General features: G+C 35.4%; 1 protein-coding gene across 6 annotated transcripts in view; it reads left to right on the forward strand.

Annotated features, from left to right (window-relative positions):
• The window catches only part of RAPGEF6 (Rap guanine nucleotide exchange factor 6), a 196,634-nt gene that overhangs the window by 63,817 nt on the left and 117,196 nt on the right, over positions 1-15,621 (forward strand). For all 6 annotated transcript variants that reach the window (XM_032425417.1, XM_032425422.1, XM_032425416.1 and 3 more), the window contains one exon: positions 11,208-11,351. In XM_032425417.1, coding sequence (XP_032281308.1) covers positions 11,208-11,351 — 144 coding nt within the window. The remainder of the gene's footprint in view (positions 1-11,207; positions 11,352-15,621) is intronic.

A 15,621-nucleotide genomic window follows, 5' to 3' on the forward strand; every position in this document is an offset into this window, starting at 1 on the left:
ATTCAGTAATTTTCATAAATTAGATATAGTAACACTTTTCTGATTACATGCAATGAAATTCTCAATTATAATAACAGAAAATTAATTGGCTCTTTGACGTGAAAAATTTTAAGCCTACCAAACAAGTTTTTGTCAAAAGATAAATACATACTGAAATAACAGAATTTTGCAAAATAAAAGCAGTGAAAATACACTATATAGCAGAATCGATGGAATACATCAAAAAGTGTTCAGAAACCGGAGGGGAAACAGGCAAAAGGAATAAATTCACAGGAGATGCAGATACCAGAGTTAACTTATGCATATTTTAAAAGAGCTGATTAGTATTTCAAGGATTTAGTGGAGAATTTTAGAAGATTGAAAACTATCAAATGAAATAATGATTTCCAAATTCTACAGCTAGAAACATCTACAAATGAAAAAGCTCAGGGGAACCTGGGTGGCTCAGGTCATGATCCAGGGATCTGGGATCAAGGCCTGTGTTGGGCTCCCTGCTCAGCAGGGAGCCTGCTTCTCCCTCTCCCTCTGCTGCTCCCCCTGCTTGTGCCTATTCTCTCTCTCCCTCCCAAATAAATAAAATCTTAAAAAAAAAAAAAAAAAATGAAAGCTCAGTAGTAGGTGGGTTTTATAGAAGGTAAAACTTGACTGAAGAGCAAGTTAGGGAACTGAATAATAAGTCAGAAGAATACAAACAGATGAGGAAAATTTTAATACATAATGGAGTGTAGGACACAGATAATAGAAAAGATCTTAGGTAAGTGTAATTAGAATCCTAGAAGGAGAAGAAAGAAGTATTAGAAGAGGTAATGGTTGAGAATTTTCCAAAACTATCAAAAGAAATCAATTCACAAATTTGAGAACTCTATAATCTCAAAGCAGGATAAATACAAAGAAACTTATGCATGAGCACATTATAGTAAAACTACTGAAAATGAAAAACGAAGCTATAAAACCAGTCAGAGGGAAAAACACGCATTACTTTTAAACCATCACAACTTCTAAAACACCCACTGGCAGCAAAAATTGAAGCTTCATTTATTAAGTAAACAATTTCCACACAAATGTGAAGAAAATTTTCAGCAATAGCCAAGCACTCGGTTTACCAAGTGGGAGTTTTTCAGACAAAAGGGGATCACAGATGGAAGCATAGATATGTGGAAAGAAATAAAGACAATGTAAAGCATTTAGATGTATGTATATTGACTGTAGAGACCAGTAATAAAAGGGTCTTTTGTACTTTAAAATACATGCAGAATATAAACACATGACAGATAAGAAAAGGAGTGATGGAGTGAAAAATTCCTAAGATCTTTGCATATTCTAGAAAGTGGTAAATATACTAATAGTGGATTTTAGTAAGCATATATATCATCTAAGAATACAGCTTGTAATTAATAAGAGGGGAAATAGAATAATAAATGAAAATGAAGGCACAGAAGAGAAAACATACTAGGAGGAGGAAAGAACATAAGATAGATATCCTTTCAAGTATATCAGAAATTACAGTAAATATAAATATTCCAGTAAAGAAGCAAATATCAGATTAAATTTTTTTTAAACACAATTACTTGCCACTGAAAAAACAGCAGTGTAAATACAAGATTTGAGAAGAAACTTCGTTTCTCGGTCGTTTGGCTAGGATCAAGTGAAGAAGAATTGAAAGTACAGAAGAAGTTGTGTCTTCTGAGCAATAACCAAAGGAGAGCTGGTGTGTCTCCAATCTTCAAAGTGTAATTTAAGACAAGAAGCATTATTTAATGTAAAAATAGTATTTCATCATGATAAACATGTATCAAGTTTAAATGGTCCTGGATTTTTATGTGCCTTAGTATATAACTAAAAGAAATAGTCGTTAGTAAAATGGGAACTTGACAAATCCACAGTGACAGGGAGAGAGATTTAAACATCCCTCTAAAAGAAGCAAGCATAAGGAATCAGTAAGGATTTTGAGGATTTGAATCTCTGCCCAGTAGTTAGAGAACTCTACACCCATCAACAACAGAATACATGTACTTTTCAAGCACACGTGGAATGTACTCTGCACACCTGGGTGGCTCATTTGGTTGAGCTCCGGACTCCTGGTTTTGGCTCAGATCATGAGATGTCAGGGTCCTGGAATCAAGCACCACGCCCTGGGCTCTGTGCTCAGCGGGGATTCTGCTTGAGATCCTTTACCTCCGCTCCTCCCCCTGCTTGAGCGCGTGAGTGCTCTAAAATAAATTTAAAAATAATAAAATAAAAATAAATGTTATACTCTGGAACGTAAAACAAATCTCAAGGAAGAATTTAATTTTTGGTTTGTGTTTTGGCCATTATGGAGTTAACTTAGAAACCAATTACAAAAACAACTAAAACAAATTATAACTTGAAATTCAGCAGTATACTTTAAATCACTTGTCAAAGAATCACTATGAAAGTGAGAAAATATTTTGAGCTGAATGAAGAGGATATATCAAAATGTATGAAATTTGTCTTGAGCCTTAGGTGAACAATTTAAGCCTTAACGTTTTAGGAGAAAGACTGACATTCAGTGAAGGTTAGTATCCACATCAGGAAATTAGAGAGCAGCAAACTATACCTACAGAAATTAGAAGCCAAGAAACAATAAAGATAAAAAGTCAGTGGCCTGTAAAGCATAAAGAGGATGAAGAAAAGTAAAAGTTGATACTCAGAACAGAGTAATAAATTTGATACTACTTTTTCAAAAATAGTCAAGAACAAAACATGTTGCATAGCTTAATATCAGGATGAGAAAAGGATAGACTACTATGGACCTAATGAAAATTCTAAAAATAGTAAAGGATGTTATTAAAAAAATAAGTTTTGCATTTTAGATCATCAAATTCCTTAAAAAACAATTTACTAAAATAAGCATGTGCATGCGTGCACACACAAAATCTTCATAATCCATTTTCTAGAAAGAAAGTGCATCTGTAATTAACAGACCTTTTCATTTAGAAATTTCCACCCACATGGTTTCATTGGTGATTTTTTTCCCCAACATTTAAATAAGAATACAAAAAGTCTTAACAGGAAAGAGAAAGATTGAATTCCTTTTTTATGCATCCAGTTTAATTTTATTTTTATTGACATATAAGTGACATAATGTTTGAGAGCCCAGTTTAATTGTGATAGCAAAACCTGGCAAGTACATTACAGAAAGGCAATATTACAGGTTAGGGTTTTTTTTGTTATTATTCATTTGAGAGAGAGCCAGCAAGAGCCTGAGTGGGGGAGAGGGGTTGTTAGGGAGAGGAAGACACAGTCTCTCCACTGAGCAGGGACCCCAACTTGGGGCTCCATCCCAGGACTCTGGGATCATGACCTGAGCTGAAAGCAGGCGCTTAACGACTGAGCCACCCAGGTGCCCCAGGATTTTTTTAATTAAAAATCTTAAAATACTAGGGAATCAAATCCCAGTGATATATCGAGAGGATAAAATATGACTGTTAAATTTATTCCCAGAGTTGCAGGGTTGACTTAATTCAGGCAGTACCTTCCTTTATTGCAGTTTGCTTTATTGTGCTTTATGGATACTGTTTTTTACATACTATAAGTTTGTGGCAACCCTTGGTGAGGTCGTCTGTTGGTGCCATTTTTTTTAACAGCGTTTGCTCACCTGTGTGTTTTTTTTGTCACTGCTTGGTAATTTAGCAATATTTTAGATTTTCATTATTATGTTTGTTACGGTGATTTCTGATCAGTGATTACAACTCAATAAAAGCTCAGATGATGGTTAGCATTATTTAGCAATGAAGTATTTTTTAATTCAGGCATGTATGTACTTTGTTTTTTTAGACGTACTGCTATTGTACACTTGATAGGCAACAGTGTTTTGTAAACATAGGTTATGCATTGGGAAACCGAAAATTTTATTTGATTCACTTCATTGCAACATTTACGTTATTAGAATGGCCTGGAACCAAACCTGTAGTATCTCTGAGGTGTGCCTATATTTGAAAATCACTATGATTCACTATAGTAATATAATTATAGTCATATGATCATCTGCATAGACACAGAAAAAGCATTTGATAGTACTCAAAACCCATTCATGATTGTTGAAGCTTTTAGCAAACTAGGAAAAGAAGGAAACTTTCATAGCCTTATTAAAGTTATCTGCATTAGCCCTACGCTAAACATTGAAAACTTTCTCCAGGCCTTTGGAAATGTGTAAGGAAAGCTCAACATTACCAAAACCATTGGGTAAGAGGTCCTGTAAAGTGTGTTTAAGGAAGGGAACAAGGATAGATCGAAAAAAATAATGTAGCCTGGGTGGCTCAGTTGGTTGAGCTTCTGACTCTTGATTTTGGCTTAGGTCAAGATCTCAGGGTGGTGGGATCAAGCCCGGCTTCAGACTATGCGCAGAGTCTGCTTGAGATTCTCTTTCTCCCTCTCTCTCTGCCCCTCCCCCTGCTCACATGCTCTCTCTCTAAATAAATAAATAAAATCTTTAAAAATATATAAAATTGTACTAAACAGATGAACGATTTGCATGTAGGAAATCAAAAAATACACCTAAACTTTTTAGAATTAATAAGTCATTTTAGCAAGGTCACTGGATACTTATGTACAGAAATCAGTTGTATTTATATTTAGAACCAACAAGTAATTTAAAAATTAATTTAGTGAACATACTATTTGTAAACATCAAAAAGTCCGTATATGTTAGAATAAATCTAACAAAAGTTGTAGGAAACATCAACACAGAAAACCATAAATAAATTTTGAGATCTTTAGATGTAAATTGAGAGGGGGTGCCTGGGTGGCTTAGTCGGTTAAGCATCTGACTTCGGCTCTGGTCATGATCTCAGGGTCCTGGGATCCAACCCCATGTCGGGCTCCGTGCTCAGCAAGGAACCTGCTTCTCCCTCTCCCTCTGCTCCTCGTCCTGCTCATGCTCTCTCTCTCATATGAATAAATGAAATATTTTTAAAAAAAGATTGCTTTTAGATCTAAATTGAGAGAAACAGTATTTTTAAGATAATATTGTCTCCAAATTTCTATAAAATTGAGTGCAGTCCCCATCAGAATCCCAGCAGATTTTTTTATGGAAATCAAGAAATTGACTTGTTTTATATATATAAATATATATATATGCACATATGTATATCACATAAGAATATATTTACAATAACCTCGTAAAATACTTCATTATAAACAGATTTGCAAAGACATTATTATTAAATACTCCCCAAAAGCAAAAAATTAAATTTGAACAAAAAATGAGATAACCATGTTCTTAAATAGGGAGTTAACATCATAAAACTACTAATTTTCCTTTGGTTACCTTGTAAATTTGATGAGATCCCAATGAAAAATGCTATCAGGTATGATGGTGGTTTTGTGCAAAGTGTGTGTGGAAGGATAAAAAAAGCCAAGAAGAACTAGAAGAAAGATGAGAAAGACCTATTTAGTGGAGCCGTGTACATGTTTTTTATATACTTAAAATAATTCAAAAAGGAGGGAAAAATGCAACCTCTTAATCAAAAACAAAACAAGTATATGTAAAATTGTTGGTATAATTCCACTGAGATTTATTATTTCTGGTGAGTTTAAAAGACAGTATTTTGGTAATGCTGAGCTTTCCTTACACATTCCCAAAAGCCAGGAGAAAGTTGTCAATGTTTGTTGTAAAGTTAATGCAGATGCCTTTAATACAGTTATGAAAGTTTCCTTCTTTTCCTAGTTTGCTAAAAGTTTCAAAAATTGTGAATGGGTCTTGAGTACTATCAAATGGTTCTTCTGTATACATACATAGTAATTTGCATTTCTAATGGGATAAGTCTTGGGCACAAAGAGCTAGTTGTCTTATTTGTAGTAGTAAAGGTGACATTAAAGTTTTTAATTTTTTTGTGTATATATTAGATATAAACACATATTACATATATGTGATGGTATGTAATTATAATTATTATAATATATACATAAATCATTAGGAAGCAAAATCATGTAATACCAGAATGTTGGTGGTAATGTTGATATTGTTAAAGCTGTTATGTATGTATAGATAACATGTATGTGTATATTTACTTCTACTTCACAAATTTTGTCTTACTGTTTTATGAAGTCGTGTGCTCAGATTTTATCATGTATTTACCATTTGTTTACTTTTAATTTCTTCTATCTGAGACCTTTTTATGGGAGCATTTGTGTTACATCTGAGGTACACTGTTTAAAATTTTCTTTGATATTTGTTGATAAACAGCTCAGCTGGGTGTATTTTTTTTTCTTTTTTATTATGACTGAAACTATATTTTGTATCATTCTTGAGGATTGTTTTGCCATGAATGCAATTTGGGGAGGAGAATCCTTTTTTTTTTTTTTTTTCTTCTTTTTTCTTAGCACAGTCAATATAGTCATTGTTTCTGGCACTTAGTATTTTTTGAGAGGTCCGTTATTAATCTAATTGCCCTTCCTTTATAGCTGATCTACATTTTCCTTGTGGCTGCATTAAAAGTCTTCTTTTTATCTTTACTATGTGAATTTGTAGTTGTATTTTCGGATTTGTTGGACTCTTCGAGTTTTTGTTTTAATCAAAAAGTTTCATTTTCTCTTTGGATATTACCTTGTTCTTCTGTCATCTCGTTCTTGAACTTTAAGTATATGTTAAATCTTTTCAGCCTATCTGTATCTTTTATGCTTGCTTATTTTTTGTCCCATCTTGACTTTGTGGCTGCATACTGTATAATTTTTTTGGCTTTATCTTCCCACTTTATTCTCTTTTTAGTTATATCTCCATATGGTGTTTAATTCCTTTTTTTTTTTTTTTTGCTCCTTTTTTTTTTTTTCTTTTTCCTCTGTTTCAGTTTGGGTAATTTCTTTTGACCTATGTTTAAGTTCATTGATTCTTAATTCACTTGCATCAAATCTACTGATGAGTTTATCAAAGGCATTTTTCATCTTTGGTACTATGATTTTTATTTCTAAGATTCTCATTTTACTCCCTCATATTTTCCTTATGTCTGCTGAAATTTTTCAAGGGTTTATATGGTCCACCTTTTTCACCTTTCTGGTGCCTTTACTGTATTGGTTGTGGTTGTCTTAAATTCTCTCATAGTGGCAGCATCTGGATCATGTCTGGTTTTGGTGGATTGCTCTGTTGTTTGCTTTGTCTTTTGGCAGTGAATTGGTTTTTTTGTTTTTGCTGGGTTTTTTTGTTTTTTGTTTTATCCTTTCTATTTTTATGTGAGTCATTATTTTGGATCTAATGATACGTACTGTGTATAGGGCAGTAGAGAATGAGGACAGTCTTTAGGCCTGGACCTGAATACACCTCTTCTTCTGCTAGAGTTGAGCTAGGTTTGCATTGTTTTGTTATTATGGTTACCTTATTGCACCAGTGCTTTCAAATTTCTCTAGTTTTCCTTTGTCCTTAGGATTGGGATTGGTTTGTTGGGAGGTCTTAGTGGTGTTCTTGTTCCATCCCCATTTTAGGTCTTCTTTGTGCTCTTGTGTTTCATACAGGATATCTCTACACGTTCTTGTCCCTCTTCCAAATGTAGACTGTATTTACTTATTACACATTGCTCACTAGCCTGGTATTGGGGAGTAAGGGCACTTGGGTTTGTTGTGGGTTTTGGGGCCTGGTCAGCCCTTACCTACTTAGTGCTATTTATAATTTCTGGCTTATTTTCAAGTTTCTTTTTGTTGGAAAGTTTTATTATAACTTTATATTTTCTAATACTTAAAATACATTGGAATATTTGCAAATATGAGTCTGTTGTCCTTTTCCTGGGCCATTATTGCTCATTATGTCTGTCATTTGTTCATGGTTATCCTACCATGTTTCATGGTTTTTGTTATAGTTGGGGGTCTTTTTCCTTGTGTTTTTTGGGGGGAGAAGGTATGTTTATCTGTGAAGTCATATATCTTGAACAATAGGTGTGGGAATTCTTTGAGGTTCGGGTTAAAGTTAAAGTCTTGCAAAGAGGTTTCAGATTTGTTTTTGCCCGTTGCATATGTACATTTATCAATCCTGAACATCTTTAAATTTACTTCATGCTTAAGGTATTATGAATTCAAACTAATGACCTGCATGAGGGATAGCTTGTATTTTAAATTCTTAGGGAAAATGTTTTTTGTCTGTTTGGTTCGTTGCTTTTTACCCCCTCTTCTCTCAGTGCCAAGCAAGGTTTCTTCCTGTCTCCTTCTGCAGGACAGGCTTATACCTCTGTACCCTCACAATAAGGATTCAGCTAGTTGAGTTGAGCTTACAAGTAAGTCTCCTATTGGATTCCCCGTCTTTGATGGATTCTCTGTTGTCTTTCTCACTCCCTACAACCATCAAGGTGGAGGGGCTAGTCTCTAGAGTTAGGAAATCTGTCTTCTGGTAGGTTAGGAGCTTCGTTGGTAACCTTTCTCCTGGTATTTTTGCTTTCACTTCAGTCTTGGCCTTTGGATTTCTTTTGTAACATGAGGTATGCATTTGCAGTTTTGTTTTGTTTTTAATCTCACATTTCAGTTTACTTGGCAGGTTTGTTAAGGGTACTTAATCCTTCATACATTGTTTAGTCTTTGTTTTCATTTGGTACTTTCCTTAAAATTTTGAGACTCTTAGAAACTCCTTTCCTCAACTTAATTTACTATTTACATTTTGGAAAGCCTTTATTGTTTATCTCTGCTTTTGCTCAATAAATAGTAGATACTAGAAAATTTAAGGATTATGTGATACTGAAATTTCACCTAACGTGGTTAATATAATTCATCCGTTGGGATAGGGCAGTATGAAGGAGATGAATTTTAGTAGTCACACTTGGGTTTTGAGTCCTTACCCACTTGTATGAATTACTTAAGTTTTACGAAACTCTGTATGATCTATTGAAACAGTAGCTATGTGATAGGAGTGTTGTGAGCCTTAAGTGATATAATTTTACTTTCTGGTACATGCTCTGGTGTAGTGATGGAGTGACTACTTTGGTACTCTCAACATTTTTTAGAAAGCAAATTAAATCTCAAGGAGGTAGCATATATTGCTACCTGTTCAATACTTGTTGAGGTGGAAATCATTCCCATGTCTCTTCTGGATTTTACCTTTCAGAAGAGTAATAGTAACTTACTCTGCCTACCCTCACATTTCTTGAGTACCTTACATGTATTTCGAAGGACCTATCATATATGGGGAGAAAGAATCTAATGTATTGCCCATTTTGGCAAACTTTCTGAATGTTCAGTGAACAAAGATTAATATATATATAACGCAGTTCCTATCTTAGGGAACTTGTTAGCTTGTTAATGATATGGGCTTATGTAGTAATTACGGTTGATATGAAGGGGTAGTAGCTTCCTGGGGCGGAGGAGGGAGGGGTCATGAAGTATGGGAAGGATGCCACGATGTTGGCAGAGGAGTGGGCTTTGTGGCAGTAGCACAGCAGCATATACAAAGGCCTGAAGGCAGTGGAGAGCATGTCCTATTTATGAGAAGTCTAGATTGTGTACACAAAATAAAGTAGTTGTGGTCTGAGGACAGGAATGCCTTTTGTAATTACAGAAGAGATGGTAATTGAGATGTGTCTTAAATGAACGGTGGTTCAGCAAGTGAAGATAGAATGGGTAGGATAACACAAAGTAAAGTTACCTAGTAAAATATAAGTTACTATATTATAGGGACCCATGAATAGTCATATTGACTTGGCCACTACTTTTGAAATCCTGTACCACTCATACCTGAAACAGACAGACATCAACTGTTTCTGAGAAATCATCAGGAAATTTTGTGCATCTCATCAGAGCTTTTATGTGACAAAGTTTTTTTTTGTGGGGAGGAGGGTAAGGGAGCAGTTTTTCCAGGCTTACTTTTATAAGATACAGTAATAAATTTGGAGGATGGGTCATAAGTGGCTTTGAACATCACAAATAATAGTTTAAAATTCATTCAGTAACTGTTAGAGGTCCACTGTAGCATTTTGTACAGGAAATGTGATAAAGTGATGATTTACTGAGGTGACTTATTTGACGATATAGGATGGAGTTGGAGAGGAACGTGTCTGAAGCAGCATCACCTCTTTCTTTGTATAGTTCAGGACTGAAGTGATTAAGACTTGAGTAAGGAATGATGGTAATGGGAATGAAAGAAAGGGCAATATGAGAGTACTTTATAAAAAAAGGATCGACAAGTTCTGAGAAGTGATTGAAAATAAGATTTGGAAAACAAGCAGGAGAATTAGGGATATTCATGAAATTTCATACTTGGGTAACTGGAAATTTTTGATATTAGCCAAGGATAGGACATTTGAAGGAAAACTTGTGGGGGAAAAATACTGTTTATGTGATGTGATGGTAATTATATGTTATACTGTAGAACATCAATATGTCTTTTTAAAAATAATTTTTAAAAGTGGCTTCATCTGTGATTGGACAGGCAATGTGGTCTTGTATCAGTACCATAAATGTTGGACACAGACCTACATTCCAACTCAACTTTAATAATTATCACAATGTGAGACTGGAAAGTCATCTCTTGGGATTTTGCTTTGCTCATCTATAAGCTACACATAATATTGCTTACAGGCCTACTGTGTGAACTAAATAATACAGTGTTTATGCATGCTGGCCCATTTTAGCCCTCAGTAAATGTTAGTTTTCACTTCTTTATTAAAAGATGCCAGCTTTGGGGCACCTGGCTGGCTCAGTCAGTGGAGCATGCAACCCTTGATTTCAGGGTTGTGAGTTCGAATCCCACATTGGATATAGAAATTATTCAAAAACAGAATCTTTAAAAAAAAAAAAAAGGATGCCAGCCTTACTCTGTTGTCATACTTTAAGATGGACACCAAAGAATAATGCATAAAGCATTTTTGTTTCGCTGTTGAGCATTTCATTGAAATCATAGCCATGATTATTGGCTAAATAAAATACATGTAGAATCATGCAGCTTATAATTGGACTAACCCAGAAGTGGTAATTAATTATTGAATGTGTAGGTGTAGTTAACAGCCTTTGCTTCTGGTAAGTGACTTTTTTAGAGCATATATGTTTATGTGAGCAAGACAGACTATTTCCTGGAAGGAAACTGTGGTCTCCAGATCTTTATAATAATGTCACCTTTAATCTTGAACTCATGAGCGTTGTTCTACACAGATTATTTTCTTGAGGCAGTTACTTGCAAGAAGTAAATGAATCCTCCTTTGAGCCTGTTAAGACTCCATAGACTGTCAGTAATATGGAAAAATTGGATATTTAATCAGGAATGTGAACATGTGTTCCAGGTAGAGAATTCCAAAGATAATGAAGACAGTATTCTACAAAGAGAAATTCCTGCCAGACAGTCTCGACGAAGGTTTCGGAAAATTAATTATAAAGGAGAGCGTCAAACTATTACTGATGATGTGGACATTAACAGCTATCTTTCTGTGAGTATATTTAGGAAAAGTTCATGGATCGTCCTTAATTTTTATATATAGTATCTTCAATTTACATGTATTTTTGGTAATATCAACACTTAGGGCTTAACATATAAAATTTTAGAGCAGATAAATATATATAATTTTTTTTTAAATACTTCTGCTCAGTTGAGTTTGGTAGAAATGCTCTTACCAGTGGAAGTGTTGTTTTTTGCTTTGGTTTTTGTTTAAATAATGTAAAAAATTCTTACCATATCTTTTTAGACCTTATTTGTGGATTTTCTTGCCTTTTTATTGTCTGAATGGAATATGGAAAAGAGTTCTGAGAACTCAGGTTGGGAGCTTTTTTCCTGATATGCTGTAAGGCATACAAAAGAAATAAAAATATGTCAATTTTTCTCCTGTGGTATGGGAGAGATACAAAGACTGTGTGTTAGTGCAGAAACGTGGGCAAGTGTTAGCTATATGTTTTTACATGCAAATATTGAAGAAGAAGAAACAGATGAAATAATTAGCTTTTGTAACACTAGAAGAAACATAAGCTGTTTCTCCAGAAGTCTTCAGTTTTGTAATTGTAGAGAACTTCATTTTAAACTAAAAAGTATTTGAATCAAGAAGGATAGGGATGCGTGGGTGGCACAGTCATTTAAGCATCTGTCTTTGTCTCAGGGTCCTGGGATCAAGCCCCATGTCGGGCTCCCTGCTTGGAGGGGAATCTGCTTCTCCCTCTTACCTACTCGTGCTCTCTCTGTCTCTCTCTGTCACTCTCAAATAAATAAATAAAATCTTAAAAAAAAAAAGTAAGGATAATCTAAGAAAGAATAAATCCAGGGATATTTTATCAGTTTCAAAGAAGTCATGATCCCCCCAAAAATATAAAAACAGTTTAGAGATTGATTGCAGCAAAACTCCCAAGGGTATGTTTAATTCATTTGGTTGTCAAAACAAATTCCTCCTTCCATGTTAAGAATAAGGATTATATAGGGAATTGTGTATAGTGGAATAAATGTTAAATTCAAGGCAGCTCTAAGGATTTAGTCACATTTGCCTTATGTCTTTGGCTCCATACATTCTATTTCTAACAACAAAGAGTAACATGAAATAGTCCCCCAATTTTTTTTTGTTTGCCACATCTAGAGGCACACAAAGTTCATTTCCTGTTCTTATTATGTAAAAATCTTTTTATGTAATAAATTTCCCCATAATGAATTAATTTCAACTAACATGTTTGCGTTATTGTACAAGTAATATGTGTCTGTTTTGGAAAAATTAAACATTGACTAGTCATACTGCCCAGTTATGTAACCATTGATGACATTTCATATATTCTTGGGTAAAGGTTTTTTTTCCACATAGAGATACAAATGTAAGCTTTTTGGCTTTTTAAAACTTAAATATATGATAACTTTTTTACGTGTGTGATGTGAACATCTTTGAATGCTTAAAAAAAATTTTTTTTTACATTACCCTCAAGAGTGTCATGGTACTCCACTATAATAATTGCCATAATCTACATACTTCCAATATTTGGTCATTGAGATTTTTTTTCTTTTTATTTTTTTAAAATAAGGTGCTGGGGCGCCTCGGTGGCTCAGTCGGTTAAGCATCTGCGTTCAGCTCAGGTCATGATCCCAGGGCCCTGGGTTCGAGCCCTGGATCAGGCTCTCTGGTCAGGGGAGAGCCTGCTTCTCCCTCCCCCTCTGCCTGCAGCTCCCCGTGCTTGTGCTCTCTTTCTCTCTGTCAAATAAGTAAAATCTTTAAAAAAAAATAAGATGCTAATTATCTTTGTGGTTACGTTTGTCCATATGTTGGTTTCTTTAGAAAAATTCTGAGAAGTAAAATTATTACCTTTAATTGTGTTACTTGGTTTTCCTTATATGAGCTACAGTGCATAGTTTGTATGTATGTTTTGATCACTTACTCCAGTCTCAGCTCTAGTGTGTTCTGAGACTTTTTTGGTGTCCTGTCTTGAAGCCCAGGCAAATTCTACATTTTCTCTAGGTAGCTATGGCTTATGCTCCCGAGTCATGTACTTCTAACTCCCATGTGTGCTGAAAGTTGTCCTCTTGGGGATATGTTGGTTTCCTGTGTAGACCAGAAAGAGTAGCAGGCAAACTGCTTGAGATTCTGTGCATTTGATGACTCTAAGTGAAGTGTGGCATTGTTGGATATAAACATTTGTGTAGCTAGTTCTTTTTTTTTTTTTTTAAGATTTTATTTATTTATTTGACAGAGAGTGAGTTAGCGAGAGCAGGAACAGAAGCAGGGGGAGTGGGAGAGGGAGAAGCAGGCTTCCCGCCGAGCAGGGAGCCCGATGTGGGGCTCGATCCCAGGACCCTGGGATCATGACCTGAGCCAAAGGCAGACTCTTAACGGCTGAGCCACCCAGGCGCCCGTTTGTGTAGCTAGTTTTAAGTACTTACCCTATTAAGTACTGTCAGGAATTTGGCAGAGGGGAGAACTAAGTTGATTCATGGTAGTTATTAACTATGAGACTGGGTTGGAAAAGGATTTTTGGTCATGTTACGTAAATTTGCTATTTCTTGAAATTAATAGTTTCTGTTTGCTTTTTTTCCCCTAAAACAGATGTATTTCAGGCAACTTGGGAAAGGTTTTAAGAGGTTTCATTTACTATTCATTAATGTCACCTGTATGTAAAACCTGTGTGTCTGTCTAAATACCTACATAGTGATAGTTGGTCTAGATAAAGGATGCTTTGCAGCAAAAATCTTAATTAGTATTTGTGAAAACATCCGGTAGAAAATTGGCTTTATGGCTACCCTAGGGTCTTTCAGGTCTTTTGTTCTACTGTCAGCAATTCAGAGAGAAAGATCAAAAGGAATCATTTTTTTTCTTGTAGACAGCAGTACAGATTTGACAGTTTCTTTTTTCATTTGCTCACCATCATCAACTTTTCCTTGCTGAAATGTTGAAGGTCAGAAATTCTTAAAGATGTACAGAATTTTTTGTTACTGTTGTCTTTGTCATAAGTATTATTAGTATACAACCTGTACATCACAGTTTTATGTATACTAAAGACTTCTCATGTTTTATTCTCTAATTGAATGCTTAGAACGATTGAAAAAGATTTTTTTATTTATTTGACAGACAGTGAGAGAGGGAACACAATCAGGGGGAGTGGGAGAGGGAGAAGCAGGCTTCCCGCTGAGCAGGGAGCCCGACGTGGGGCTCAATCCCAGGACCCTGGGATCATGACCTGAGCCGAAGGCAGATGCTTAACAACTGAACCACCCAGGCGCCCCAAAAGATTGTTTATTTTTATGGATTATTTCGTGGTTTTGTCATACATTGCTTTATATAAAGATGATGAGAACCGTAATTTTAATGTGAAAGTGAAAGGTTTTTTGTTCTTAATGTTAAAAAGAGCACTTCTATAACAGTAACATTTTTGAAACTCCTTTGGGTATTGCTCTCAGAGTTTTCAACAAATTTAAATGTTTTTGAATATTCTCAGAATATTTTATATATTTGAGGAAGGTGTATTTCATATTGAGAAATAGCAAGAAGGTGATTGGAATAATATTCAGTGAGAGTAAGATGGGTAATTATGCCAACCGAAAATAGTCTAGCATTTACATGAGCCATCTGTCTTGAATTCTTCCTTACTCACTGTATGGTTAGGGCGTTTTGTCTAAACGCTTAGTGCTTTGGTTGCTGTACCTCAAAAAATGAGGTTGGTAGTATTGGGTCTGCCTGTCTTAAGGGGTGGTTGCTAAAGAACATGGAACATGTTTGCACACTCATAGTCTAAGTTTCCCCATGTCATCATGTCATCGCCTTAGTGTTCACTGTCATTCTTTCTAGAACTGTTGTAATAGCATTGGGGCGCCTGGGTGTCTCAGTTGATTAAGCATCCAATTCTTGATTTCCGCTGGGTCCTGAGATCAAGCCCCGTGTTGGGCTCCGTGCTCATTGGGGAGTCTACTTAGGATTCTCTCTCCCTCTGTCCCTCCCCCCTGCTCGCACTTGCTCTCTTTGTCGCTAAAATCAATAAATAAAATCTTAAAAAAAAAAAAAAAAAACTGTTGCAATATAGCATCTCCCATACTCCCCCACCCCACTTTCACTATAAAAGCAGTATTTTTTTACTTTAAGAAATGTGGAGGGACACCTGGGTGGCTCAGTCGGTTGAGCGTCTGCCTTCAGCTCAGGTCCTGATCCCAGGGTCCTGGGATCGAGTCCTGTGTCGGGCTCCTTGTTCAGCGGGAAGGCTGCTTCTCCCTCTGCCACTCTCCCTGCTTGTGTTCCCTCTCTCGCT

This window comes from Phoca vitulina, unplaced genomic scaffold (assembly GCF_004348235.1).
Source record: "Phoca vitulina isolate PV1807 unplaced genomic scaffold, GSC_HSeal_1.0 scaffold32, whole genome shotgun sequence".
In the NCBI taxonomy this organism is placed as follows: Eukaryota; Metazoa; Chordata; class Mammalia; order Carnivora; family Phocidae; genus Phoca; species Phoca vitulina.